This window comes from Pezoporus occidentalis, unplaced genomic scaffold (genome assembly GCF_034315485.1).
Source record: "Pezoporus occidentalis ecotype Australia unplaced genomic scaffold, CSIRO_AGI_Poc_V1 ctg77, whole genome shotgun sequence".
Classification (NCBI taxonomy): Eukaryota; Metazoa; Chordata; class Aves; order Psittaciformes; family Psittacidae; genus Pezoporus; species Pezoporus occidentalis.
This window is the reverse complement of record NW_026916126.1, coordinates 3,356,550-3,368,256: the sequence shown is the minus strand read 5'-3', so window position 1 is coordinate 3,368,256 and position 11,707 is coordinate 3,356,550. Positions and strand designations below refer to the sequence as shown.

The 11,707-nt window shown below is 41.0% G+C and overlaps 2 protein-coding genes across 2 annotated transcripts in view; one reads left to right on the top strand and one right to left on the bottom strand.

Moving 5' to 3' along the window:
• LOC134155374 (uncharacterized) overlaps positions 1 to 11,707 on the top strand; it is a 422,006-nt gene that overhangs the window by 159,904 nt on the left and 250,395 nt on the right. The gene's annotated exons all lie outside the window — the stretch shown is intronic.
• On the bottom strand, positions 3,103 to 10,024 carry GATD3 (glutamine amidotransferase class 1 domain containing 3). The gene is made up of 7 exons (XM_062602524.1): positions 9,813 to 10,024; positions 7,534 to 7,586; positions 6,637 to 6,750; positions 6,149 to 6,268; positions 5,227 to 5,319; positions 4,742 to 4,898; positions 3,103 to 4,124 (listed from the first exon to the last, which is right to left on the bottom strand). Exons 1-7 carry the CDS (start codon positions 9,924 to 9,926, stop codon positions 3,996 to 3,998), a joined length of 780 nt encoding a protein of 259 aa, XP_062458508.1. The 5' UTR covers positions 9,927 to 10,024; the 3' UTR covers positions 3,103 to 3,995.

Below are 11,707 nucleotides of genomic sequence, written 5' to 3'. Positions count from 1 at the left end.
TGAATGTAATACCTTTGATGCAGAATTTTCACTGCTGTTTCAGCTAAGCCTGAGGGAAGTCATTCACAAAGCATGATGTTCAGCAGTTGAACAAAGGCTACTGAAACATGTTGAAAATAAGCATGGAAGGTGATTATTTTTGTGGCACAAAATCATGTTGCTATTTGTAATGCAATCCTCATTGCAATTTCTGTTTCAGCTCCTGGGATTCTCCAATTTTAGACCCTTCTCTTTCCCTCTCTATCTCTTTCTGCAGAGATGCTGACCACCGCTGAAATCAGCTTGGAAAAGATAGCCAGATAGCAGTTCCTTAAGCCTTCTTCTGAGGGTTAAGGTTGACCCACACAACAAGCAAGCTCCCTTCAGCTACTTCAAGCCATGGGAAGAAAAAATAAAACCAGCTCAAACAAAAGACTCAAGCCCTGGAATGCAAGCTACTCGGTTATTTGCAGATGGAGGATTCTAAACTTCCACTCTGAAATATAAAAAAATATATATGTATTCACACACACATACTGCTATCTTGCAGACACATAGACCCTGCAAGAAACAGTGTGTTTCCTTACAGGAGTATTTCTTGGCCTGATAAAAGTCCCTCCCTGCAAACCTTGGGTTTAGGTCACCTTGGCTGTAATAGCATTATTATTTAAAACAAACAAACAAGCAAACACCCCTCCCCCCCCCCAAAAAAAAAAACAACAAAAAAAAGCAAAACCTGCACATCTTTCCCCAACCACATTGTGTAATTTTATTACTTTATACTACACTTTTCCTCATTTTTCAGTGATAATTATATCACAGGAAGGCTTTAGAGCTTAATGCAAGTATATTTGATATTATACTTTCAGGGGGATAAATAAAAAGTCACTGTCTTAAAGAAGTCTTAACAAGACAGTGAGACAAATGCATTCATTGTGATGGAACTGGATTTCCTAGTGATTTTTTGTTGAACGAGTAAGAAGCAGTATTTGTTTGATTTCCTCTATGCATCTACATGTTGACATCACAATGTTGCACAGAAAACAACAGCTGGAGTATTGTGCCTGGATACAGAAAACAGCTGGAATACTGTGCCTGGGTAAGTGAAAACGTGCCCAGAGCATCGTTCATGGAAGTGTCCTATGCTCGCATCTTACCCAAACCGTAACTCTATTGTAGCCAAAAACTGAAGGGTGAGAATGAAAAGTGCATCTCAATCCTAACTCTCATTTCTGTTTGTAGAAGAAAAAAGTACCGCTGTCACCTTTGTGAACACTGCAACAACTGGCGGAGAAACATTTTGGAACATGATTTTTGTGCGTGCACATTAAAGAGGGCAAAATGGGGAGGCAGAAACACAACTGACAGGTAACAATTTATCCGAGAAGTTAACCCTATCACAGCACTAGAAAAGCAACACAAGCAGGAGGGGCAATTCTTACCACTCCCTTTTAGTAGGACAAGGTTGTTACATGCTTTCTGAAGATAAAAACTGGCAGGCTCCATAAACAAGATACTGCATGCCTCCTTGTGGAGGCTTGGGGAATACACATTCTTTCACTTCTTATTTCTGTAATAGTGTTTAACAAAACAAATTAATCATAAACTTCTATCCATGTGGCTGAAACTAGCAAACCCCTCAGCAGCTCCAAACAGCCCTATGGAAGGAAAGGAAAAACCCAGCTTGGCAGACAAATGTCTCTATTAATTGCTAAGAGTACATGGAATTTCCCTCCAAATTTACAGTGGCTGGAAGCCAAGATGACAATCTTACATCTTCCATCAAAGCTAAACAATCTTCTGTTACTTAAAAAAATAAAATGCATGTATCAAAGGTCAGTACTCAGCACATTATTGTGAAATTAGAGAATAAAACAAAATGAAAAGCAATACCAGTGCATGATTCTTTCTCCCTTAAGAAACATTATCCCTGAATGATGGAAAAACAGAAGAGTAAAAAGATGCACTAAAATGTGATTATTTCAGAAAATAAACTTTATTTCCCCAGTGCACGTTTGTCCTGTCCCCACTAAACACCCAAGGTTCTGATACTGACAACAAACACCTTATGGATAGCTTTCTTTTTGTATCTACCTTGAAAAGTGTTTCAGGCACTCTGGAGGAGCTGTTCTCCACATACTCTAGGCATTTCAATACCATCTCAGTTCTGTGATGCTTTCTTATGTTACCAAATTTCTTTTAAAACTCCTGCAGATGTTGGAATGACACATTTTGAAGTGCCATTGTATTTTATATGAACAATGACCTCCCATACACCGCTAAGCCTCTGTGTATAAAACCGGTATCAAAAACATTCACTTACATAAAAGTAAAGCTTATGGAGGAAAGATTTGCACTGAATTACAGTGGCAATGTTTAAATTCTGTTTCTTACCAATTTGATAATAAAAATTCCATGAAAAATTTGATGCACAAGCAAAAGTTTCAGAGTATGTCCAAAATCCACTTTACGAACCTGCTACCATGACTTGGTTTCTGTGTATTTCTTTGTGACTACGCTGGAGTTGCCAATCTGCACAAGAAATCTCTGTGAAATCTGCAAGAAAATGGTGTCACCTTTGAAGTACAAATTCAGAATGCTCTTGTTAGATTTTTTTAATCACACCAAGAGGCTCCAGCAGCAAAAACGCTGATTCTGTGAACACAGAGCAAGCAGAGCATGCCCACCAGCCATACTCCAACCTTACTCTTCCTCTTCGCTCCCCCCAATAAAAAACATTGTTCCATGTCCGTAGCAAGTCTTCAGCCACATACGGTATTCACCATACCCCAAACTAACCTAAGGCTTGTAGATCTCATTTATGTAGCATACAATTCTGTCTTAAAAATATGGGTTCTCTTTGGCATGTCTGTCATGCAAGAGGAACTTTAATACAAGGTAAGGGGTGTCATTTTCCTTCCGTGTTTTAATTTGAGAAATGTTACTTCCTGCTGAATCAAAAGGTGACAAGTATCTTGGAAAAGGGGAAACACTGCTGAATTCTATATGGGAAAAGTGGCCCAAAGACCTGAAGAGACCCAAAAAGCAGAAAACCTGCTAGAATGTATCAACCAGTGTTATCAAAGACTGCTGTCAAACAAAAGTGAAGGGACAAGGATGAAATAAACGCAGAAGTTAATTTATTTATACATCATTATTCCATACATTCAGTAATGTTTCTTTGGAGAAAGCTTTATTACCCTAAGGCAGGGAAAGTGGGGATAACTTGAGACTGTTTTTTCCATCCACTACTAATCATACAACTACTTTTACGCAGTTATTATCCTTAAAAATTGTGCGTCACATCAGCGGATATTTTCTCCCTCCTTTCAAGACTTTTTTAGTGACAATGGGCCAATGGATGAGTTTTTCAAAGTGCTAGTGTTATGGCAGTTAAGATGTAGCCTGCTGCTGACTGATATTCACAATGGCTCCTTTGTGGAAACAGGATTATTTGAAATGGAAAAATGAAACATTAATCTTTTAATTAATACCATGCTAAATTAAGATGTGGGAGATGTCTATTCATTTGACAGCTGATCCAGGCTTTATCCTCACAGATACAGCCCTGAGCTCACAGATCTTGAACCATGCACTAATTCCTCTCTACTCCCATTCTTCTTCCACCAGATACACTGACACTGTACTTGCTATAGCCCTATAACACATCTGCCCTTGGCTTCTGAAAGGGCCTTTAGTCTCTTTTTGTCCCCAAAGAGATGATTTGGCACTGGTGCACTGGGAGGACTGATTTCAGAATACATCTGCACAACTCTCTTCAGCTGGAAAAACTCGAAAAATGCTCCAGGTCTCAGGCCAGACTGCTTGTACTTCATAAGCCATTCTGTAGGCTCCTCTCACAGAATGGCAGGGAAAGCCCTGCAGCTGGGAATCAATCAGCTTTGTATCAGGATTCACTGGACTGTGAAAAGGACAAGCAGGTGAAAATGTTTCCATTGGTCCATATTATATTTGATACTATACCCTAAATTTAAACATTTCTGAATTTTTTCTTTTTATTTGCCAGTTAATTTTAGCACATTCTTGACCATGGCCCCAATGCCATCAAAGATATGATGTAATTCTGTTTCACACATAAATGCTGGGGTAGTCACAACCTTGTTTTTCATATCCACATGAGCTTCGTAAAAGGGGGTTAAGGAAAACACAGCCTATGTCTCACTTGCAGAAGCTGCCTGCAAAATAAACCATCACTGACAAAAAATCTCGCAACTCCACTATCCTATAAAAAAATCATGTACAAATACATCATACTGTCCAGCTGTAAAGACAGCTGCAACCTGTAGTCCAAGATACTAGAAGCTATTTTTGCCAGAAATACAAACACTGCATGGGCACTTGTGAGAACGCTCAGAAACACAAGAAAACCTACAAAATTTACTGACTGTAATAAAATGTCTCTTGAGTACAGTTTGATTATAGCATTAGACTACAGGAAAAGAAAGAAAATCTCAAAGAGAACTGATCAGCTGTAGCTCATGCCAATTTCATGTGCAAATTCACTCAGCATTTACTTCATGTCCAAGGAGTTCTATGGCAATGACTGAGAACAACTCCTAATAATACAGTTGCGTACAGAAGACAATGTTTCTAATCATGTGCTATATTGCATGCTATCTGCTATACACTGTATATTCCCACTAAACTCTAAGGGGAAACACATAGATCCTGCATGCATCCATTACTGTAATGACACATTACTAAACTGTCTCTCAACATGGCAATTAACAGGAAAGGATATAGTTACTTCTTTCACATAATGCTTTCCTCCCAGTTCTTTAATAGCTCCTGCAGTCCCAGCATAAGGCCATTTGCCACCTTCCTCTTCTTCATGGCCCACAGTTACTTCAGCACCAGAGAGAACCTTTGCTGCCAACACTGGGGAAATGCAGCAAAGACTGCAACAAAAGGAATTATAGGAGTGATTCTACAATGACTCTCTTTCAAAACTCAGTCATAATAGAAAATATTCAAATGGACATGCTCTCACAAATCTGAATGACATCACAAGGCAATTTTCACTCAGCATTTTCTAGCTTCTTTGACAAACACCTACTCACACATGCATCTTGAAAAACACATTTAAAAAAAAAATAAGCTACATCTGATGCAAAAAGGAAGATGCTTTTTCTAGTTCCAACAGTAACGGCTGCACATTTCAACAAAACAGATGTTGTCTCCATGCTCACATTATCAAATAAATGCCCCTCCGACTAATATACATACCCAATAGGTTTGCCTGCTTTGTGGAAGTCTTTCAAGACACGTTCAACTTCTCTGTTCACCTTGCAATCTTTCCCATCAACAGCAAAGGTAGATCTGCCACAAGAAGAAACTTCATACGTACCTCAATGTAAATCTACAACTAGTGATGTCTGCCCATCTGCCCCTAGACTGGCTCTCAAGGGTCATCACAAGTTTAATAGCTTCTAAAAGGTGGCTGAAAAAGCCTGCAGTTGATCATCAATGCTTTAGCCAAACTGACCCACTTCTAAGGCTTTGGTATGTCAGGAAGTTCCTTACTTGATATAAGCATCTAGGAATAAGAATTATCAAATCAGCCTTCTAGGATTACTGAGAAGTTGAACAATAATGTTTTCACAGAAAAAAATACATACAAAGGGGAATAACATTCAGGTTTCTCAAAGCCAAAAAACAGCAGGTCAATAACCAGATAATCAGTATTCCCCACAGCTAACACTTCTTTTTTTCTCTTTTTGAGCTAGCTGTTGCTTTATCGTCAGTAATGCAAGAGGGGACTTCTTGGTAGTCAGACATGAAGAAAGAGCGTAATAGCAATAAGAACACCTGAAACTACTGAAGTTTTCCCTTCACTTCCCTCAGTCAGGCCCAAAAAAGAATCATCACAAGAGTACAGGGAAAAGGATTTCTTCTGCATTACCTACACTCTCACCAATTCTCACCAACATTGTTTGGAAAATTTAAAAAGTGACAACGCCAGTAAGATTTACAACTGGAAACAATCGTGAACAACACAACTCCCAACACTTTGAAAGGAGTTTTCCTTATTAAGTAGAGGTTTTGTATGTAGTAAATAAGGATATTTATTGCTTCCTGGTTTTATTGTATGAGTCATACTTGATCTTGAAGAGTTAGTTAAGGAGTCTGATGCTTAGCTGGCACGCACAAGTTTTTAGCAGCTCCAAATCCACCAGGGAATATCACAGCATCATGGTCTGCTGTAGTAAGTTTAGCCAGACTTGCAATTTTACCACGAGCAATCCTTGCAGATTCCACTAAAACATTCCTTGAAGAAAAAGAAATAAATCAATGAGATGAATTAAGCATTTGTGCACAAGAGAGCATAAAGAATGTTTTGACAGAGGAAGAGGAAAGGGAGGAACTAAGAACAGTGGTAATCAGTAACTGAAGCTAATTGATGCTTCTGAAATACTTCTACTGGGAAACACAGGCATTAGGAGACTGTATATAATCAAGCCCAGAAAGCTCATTTAGTATTTTCTCTCCAGTCAAAATACCAGATAGCATGAAGCTACTAAAGCCTGTCAGCAAAGTGCTACAAGCGCAGTTACAGGCTACTATGTCTGAAGAATGTGCAGCTGTCACTGTGCTGGGCATAGCAGTCACGGAAAACACATTAAACACTGACTTTACCTTGACTCAGCTTCAGCAGGTTGCCCTTTACTATGGTCAATGACATGCATCTGAGGAACATCTGGAGCATACATCTGAACCTTAGCTCCCCCACGACTAAGGTGTACCAGTATGCTATAAAAACAGAGATAAAACATGCTGTAAACCTAGTAGGGGAGGCTTTACTTGGCCCCTGATCTTGCTACAAATATGATTTTGAAAGAAGAGGAAGAGGAAAACCACGTCTTATCAAAGCACACTAAGCACACAGCAGCAAAATCCTTGTATGTAACACCAAAGTGCAAAGTAGAACATAAAGTCAGTTTGGAGGCAGGGTCAGGTAAGCTAGAGACAAGTTTCTTTGTTCAGTGCTCTTATGGAGGCAGAATAATAAAAATGCAACCAGAACAATAAAAACTTCCTTTCTCATTGCAAGTCCCCAGGTATTATGGAAGAGTCCCACAATTAACATACCTATGCGTACACTTAATCTAGGTCTAGGTGAAATATCTCTTAGCAATTAACACTAAGAGTTAATAATACAATTTAAGCATGAACAATTCTAGTGTTAGATTTAGCCGCAGGAACAGAAACTCGAAGTGATTGTGAAATGAAGTCTTTACTTAACTCTCTTAAGAGAGATTCTGGAACTTTTGAATTTCTGTTTCTGAAGGAAAGACAGTCTCTCTCAAACTCATTCCTCTGGCACTGCACATGCTGTGCTTCACTTTTGGACAACCACCAAATACTGCAAGAAGATGGCCTAAGGTCCCAATTATGCTGTGAGAAAACCATGAAGCTTCATCATACATCTTTCAGGGCAATTTTCATTGCCAGAGAGAGCAAAACTAAATTCAACAGACTTCTGTAATGTGAAGGAGATGTTTTTGGACCCTACAGCTTTATAAAGTAACTTACGCTGAAGCTTCATGAATTTCTGTGCCATCGTAGACACCACAACCAGACAGGACCTGCAGTAAGAAAATCAAGAAATTCAGGTGATGCAAAACTTCCTATAGGATCTTTCACAAGCTTTGTGAGATTACAAACAAACAAAAAAAATGCCACAACCTAAAAAATCCCAACAACAAACCTCCTCCAACCCCTGCAAAAAACTACTTAGCAATGAGCTCCTTAAATAGGCCAGTCAACATGATGCTATTAGCACCAGCATCACCGTTTGACACACTGAAGAACTGACATTTCCTATTTATAGCTCCTCATCACAGACAAGTCTCAGAAATAACTAATATTTATTTACTGGCTTGTGCATTTATTCCTCAGAGTTAATAAACTGACACGATATCCTTAGGTATGTTTTTATTGTGCACACAACAGGCTACTCTGAGTGTCGCACATCTATTTATGAAGTGTCCATATCTGTGTGAGATAAGTTCTCACCTAGGTATACATACAGAAATGGGATAAAAGTGCACTTGGCATAGAATATTTCACCTGCTGCTGTATTTTGCCTGAGGATTCACATCAGAGATCACTAGCTAAATCCCTTTTAATCAATTATTCTATATTAGCCATACTTTTCCTTACTACCATGGTAACATTGTTTATACACAATGGAGAATAAAAAAGCACAAAGCATTGAGCTATCCTTGTGTTGGTGGAGAGTCTATCACAAAGTAGAAGGAAGGAGAAAAAGAAACATTAAAAAAAATGGGAAAAAGGCAATTATAAGAACAAAACAAAACCAAAACAAAAAAAACACCAAAGAATTATCTAGTCCCTGAAAATATAAACACTTGTAGGGTTTTTTGTTTGGTTGGTTGTTTTGAAAGGAAAAAATCCAGTTCAGAAGAGTCTATTTATTAACTTTACTCTCTTCCCTCCTGGTTTTATCTCAAGTTTTCAAGAGCTTTAAATTTTTTAATCACAGACACATGAACAGAAACTCGCAACTGACTTAGAAACACCGGACATGAAAGGGGTTTCAGATCACAGCACCCAGTCCTCTGCTCTTACAGGCATGACACCTACTACCACTTTGCCAAATGAGTAAGGTGCATTAATGTTCTTCTGTCTGCATTAATCCCAATTACAATTTCACTGCTCCAATACTTAAGAGCCACCTTCTACTTTCTTTTTGTCTTTCATTTAATTCAGACTGAATAAACACAAGCAATTATTCTAAAGTTATCTCCTGTAAGCAATACCTTTTAAATGTTTTTGAAACTCACTGCAGCCAAAGCACTAAACCACTATCCCGTTATTTCAATACCCGCTTGTGACAAATCTTCTACCACAGTCAGAAATTTAAGTCACTAGTGTCAACAGGAACATTTGTTTTAAAATCCTGTCATTTGCTAAAATGACAGCATTCCTAGTAAATTACCTTTCAGACATCTGGACTGGCTTTCTGCCCATTCCCGAGCTAACTCTGTCCCAGACTTCTTCAGGCAGGTGATGCCTACTTATTTCTTTACATTTTATGCTGTCAAGACTATGAAAAGCTCGAGCTTCAAAGACAGAGCTCAAAAACTGTGTTTCCACTTGGGATGTTACCTATAGCCTAAATTTTCCTTTGGCAGCCTGTGGCTGCACCATCCCCTCCTATGGGTTTGCTCAGCCTTGAGAAAAGGTGGCTCAGGGGAGATCTTATCACCATGTTCCAGTGCTTAAAGGGTGGCTACTCCCTTTTTACAAGGAGTCACATGGAAAACAGGAGGGGTAATGGGCACAAGTTACTCCTGGGAGATTCCAGCTGGGCACAGAGGAAAATTTTTCACAATGAGAGCAATCAGCCACTGGAATAATTTTCCCAGGGAAGTGGTGGATTCCCCAACACCGGACACTTTTAAGATTCGGCTGGACAGGGCACTGGGACATCTAGTCTAGGTCATACTTTGTCTAGAAAGGTTGGATCAGGTGATCCTTGAGATCCCTTTCCAACCTTGCATTCTGTGATAGGATTTCAGCTTCTCCCAAGGCTTTCCAAGCAGTCGCTGCCACCAGACGAGTCGTTCCTCGGCCCGACACCCAGCCATACCCTCACAGCCGCACCAGTCCCACCTCCGCAGCGAGCCCAGCGGCAGAACGGCCCTCCCGACGGCACGGGGCCGAGGGTGCATGGTGACAGTCAGGAAAACAAAACCAAAACGAACCCTTTCTGCTCGGAGCTGCTGTGCCGCCCCGCTTCACCCCCCTCGCCAAGGCCGCCGGGGCCTCCTCCTCCTCCTACTCACCACAGCGACGCGGGCGGGGCGGAGGCGCGGAGCGGAGGAGTGGAAGGAGGCAAGGAGGCCGGGCGCTGCCCACCGCAGCGCGGTGCACAGAGGCAGCCCGCGAGGGACCAGCATGGCCGCAGGCAGGACGAAGGTGGCGGGCGGGAAACCGGGACGCCGCTAGGGTAGGGCCGCGCCTGGCCACGGAGCAACGGCAGGCCGCTGCGCCCTTGGCCGCGCCCCCTGCAGGCGGGGAGGGCGCCGCGCTGAGGCCTGCAGGCCCCTGGTCCTTTCCCTAACCTCATTTAGTAGTAATAACGTAGTGACAAACCAAAAAGAGTAAAAACTAAAAATGTACAAAAAAAAAATCCTTGGCACGTGTATTTAACACAAGCCTAGCACCACCAGCTCCCTTTTGCAAGTGAGAGGGGGTAGCCGAAAGGTGCGTGCAGCCTGCCCCGGGGGGAGCACACCAGGCCAAGGGCAACAAGGGGCTGCTGAGGCTACAACTGCGAACAGAAACAGGATAAATAAACCAACATACAGGGAGAGATTCTTTCTTTCTAGGATCTTGTGCAATAGTGTTTTGCTTTTAAAGACTAGAGAGAAAGATGAAATGCTAAACAGTGCTAAGGTTCATCACTGATAAATTTATTTGTGAAAAGTGAAATCTGCTCTAATTTTTTGCCCCTCTTCCCCTTTATTAAGGAAACAAACCTACATATAAGACAGACCAGTTGAAATACATGTAGACATCTCTACTCTGCTCCCATGAGACCCCACGTGGAGTACTGTGTACAGTTCTGGTGTCCTCAACATAAAAAGGACATGGAACTGTTGGGACAAGTCCAGAGGAGGGCCACGAGGATGATCAGGGGACTGGAGCACCTCCTGTACAAAGACAGGCTGAGGAAGTTGGGGCTGTTCAGCCTGGAGAAGAGGAGGCTGCGTGGAGACCGCATAGCAGCCTTCCAGTATCTGAAGGGGGCTACAAGGATGCTGAAGAGGTACTATTCATTAGGGACTGCAGTGATAGGACAAGGGGTAATGGGTTAAAACTTAAACAGGGGAGACTTAGGTGAGATATAAGGAAGTTCTTTACTGTGAGAGTGGTAGAAAAGCTCCATCCCTGGCAGTATTCAAGGCCAGGCTGGACAGAGCCTTGAGCACCTTGGCCCTGACCATGGCTGGGGGCTAGAAGTAGATGATCTTAAAGTCCTTTCCAAGCCAAAGCATTCTATGATCTATGTATGATCAGCTCAAATCAAGCACTGGTTCAAAGCCAAACCCCAGCCCACATGAGCCATTGTCTGACTCAGAAATTACGCCAGCAAGCACAAGGATCAAGCCAAACTTTGGATCAGGCTTAAACCCTGGTATATCATTACTCTTTCTATGAAGATGGTAGGGCACACTGGAAAATTGGACTGACTTTCATGTGCATCATAAAATGTTCGGATTACCTAGAAGCTTGTAACAGCTTAAGCCAAATGACTAATGCAACTAGAACATATCCTTATGTCATATATAACTGGTGCTACACTACCCCTCTCACCTCCTCTCAAGGCTCTTGTACGTTCTAAAATATATTTTGAGAAGCCTTGATAAATGTTTTAAGCATGAAGACTGTAACCCCAAAGCATGTTTTTATGTTTGTTATGTTTTATTTAAGTAGCAAGTGTAATTTTGTTTTACATACTGAAATTCTAGAAACTGACTATACATGTCTTTTCTTCAGCAGTTTTTATTATTCATACCTCTCCTCTATTCCAGGAGAGGAAAGTGACTAGAAAACAAATCCAGAAGAACAGAGTACACTGTAGATAAAAAAAGAAAAAATAGTATTTGCAGTATCCTCATTAAACAGAGCCCTTTCAACATGTGGCCTGAAAGTATTACAAGCATGGGTATTGTTC

Coding starts and splice junctions, on each gene's coding strand:
- GATD3 (XM_062602524.1), bottom strand. CDS start 9,926: ATGCTGGTCCCTCGCGGGCTGCCTCTGTGCACCGCGCTGCGGTGGGCA. Junction 6,269..6,636: donor CCTGCTGAAGCTGAGTCAAG/GTAAAGTCAGTG, acceptor TTTTTCTTCAAG/GAATGTTTTAGTGGAATCTG. Junction 4,899..5,226: donor AAAGCAGGCAAACCTATTGG/GTATGTATATTA, acceptor CTTTTGTTGCAG/TCTTTGCTGCATTTCCCCAG.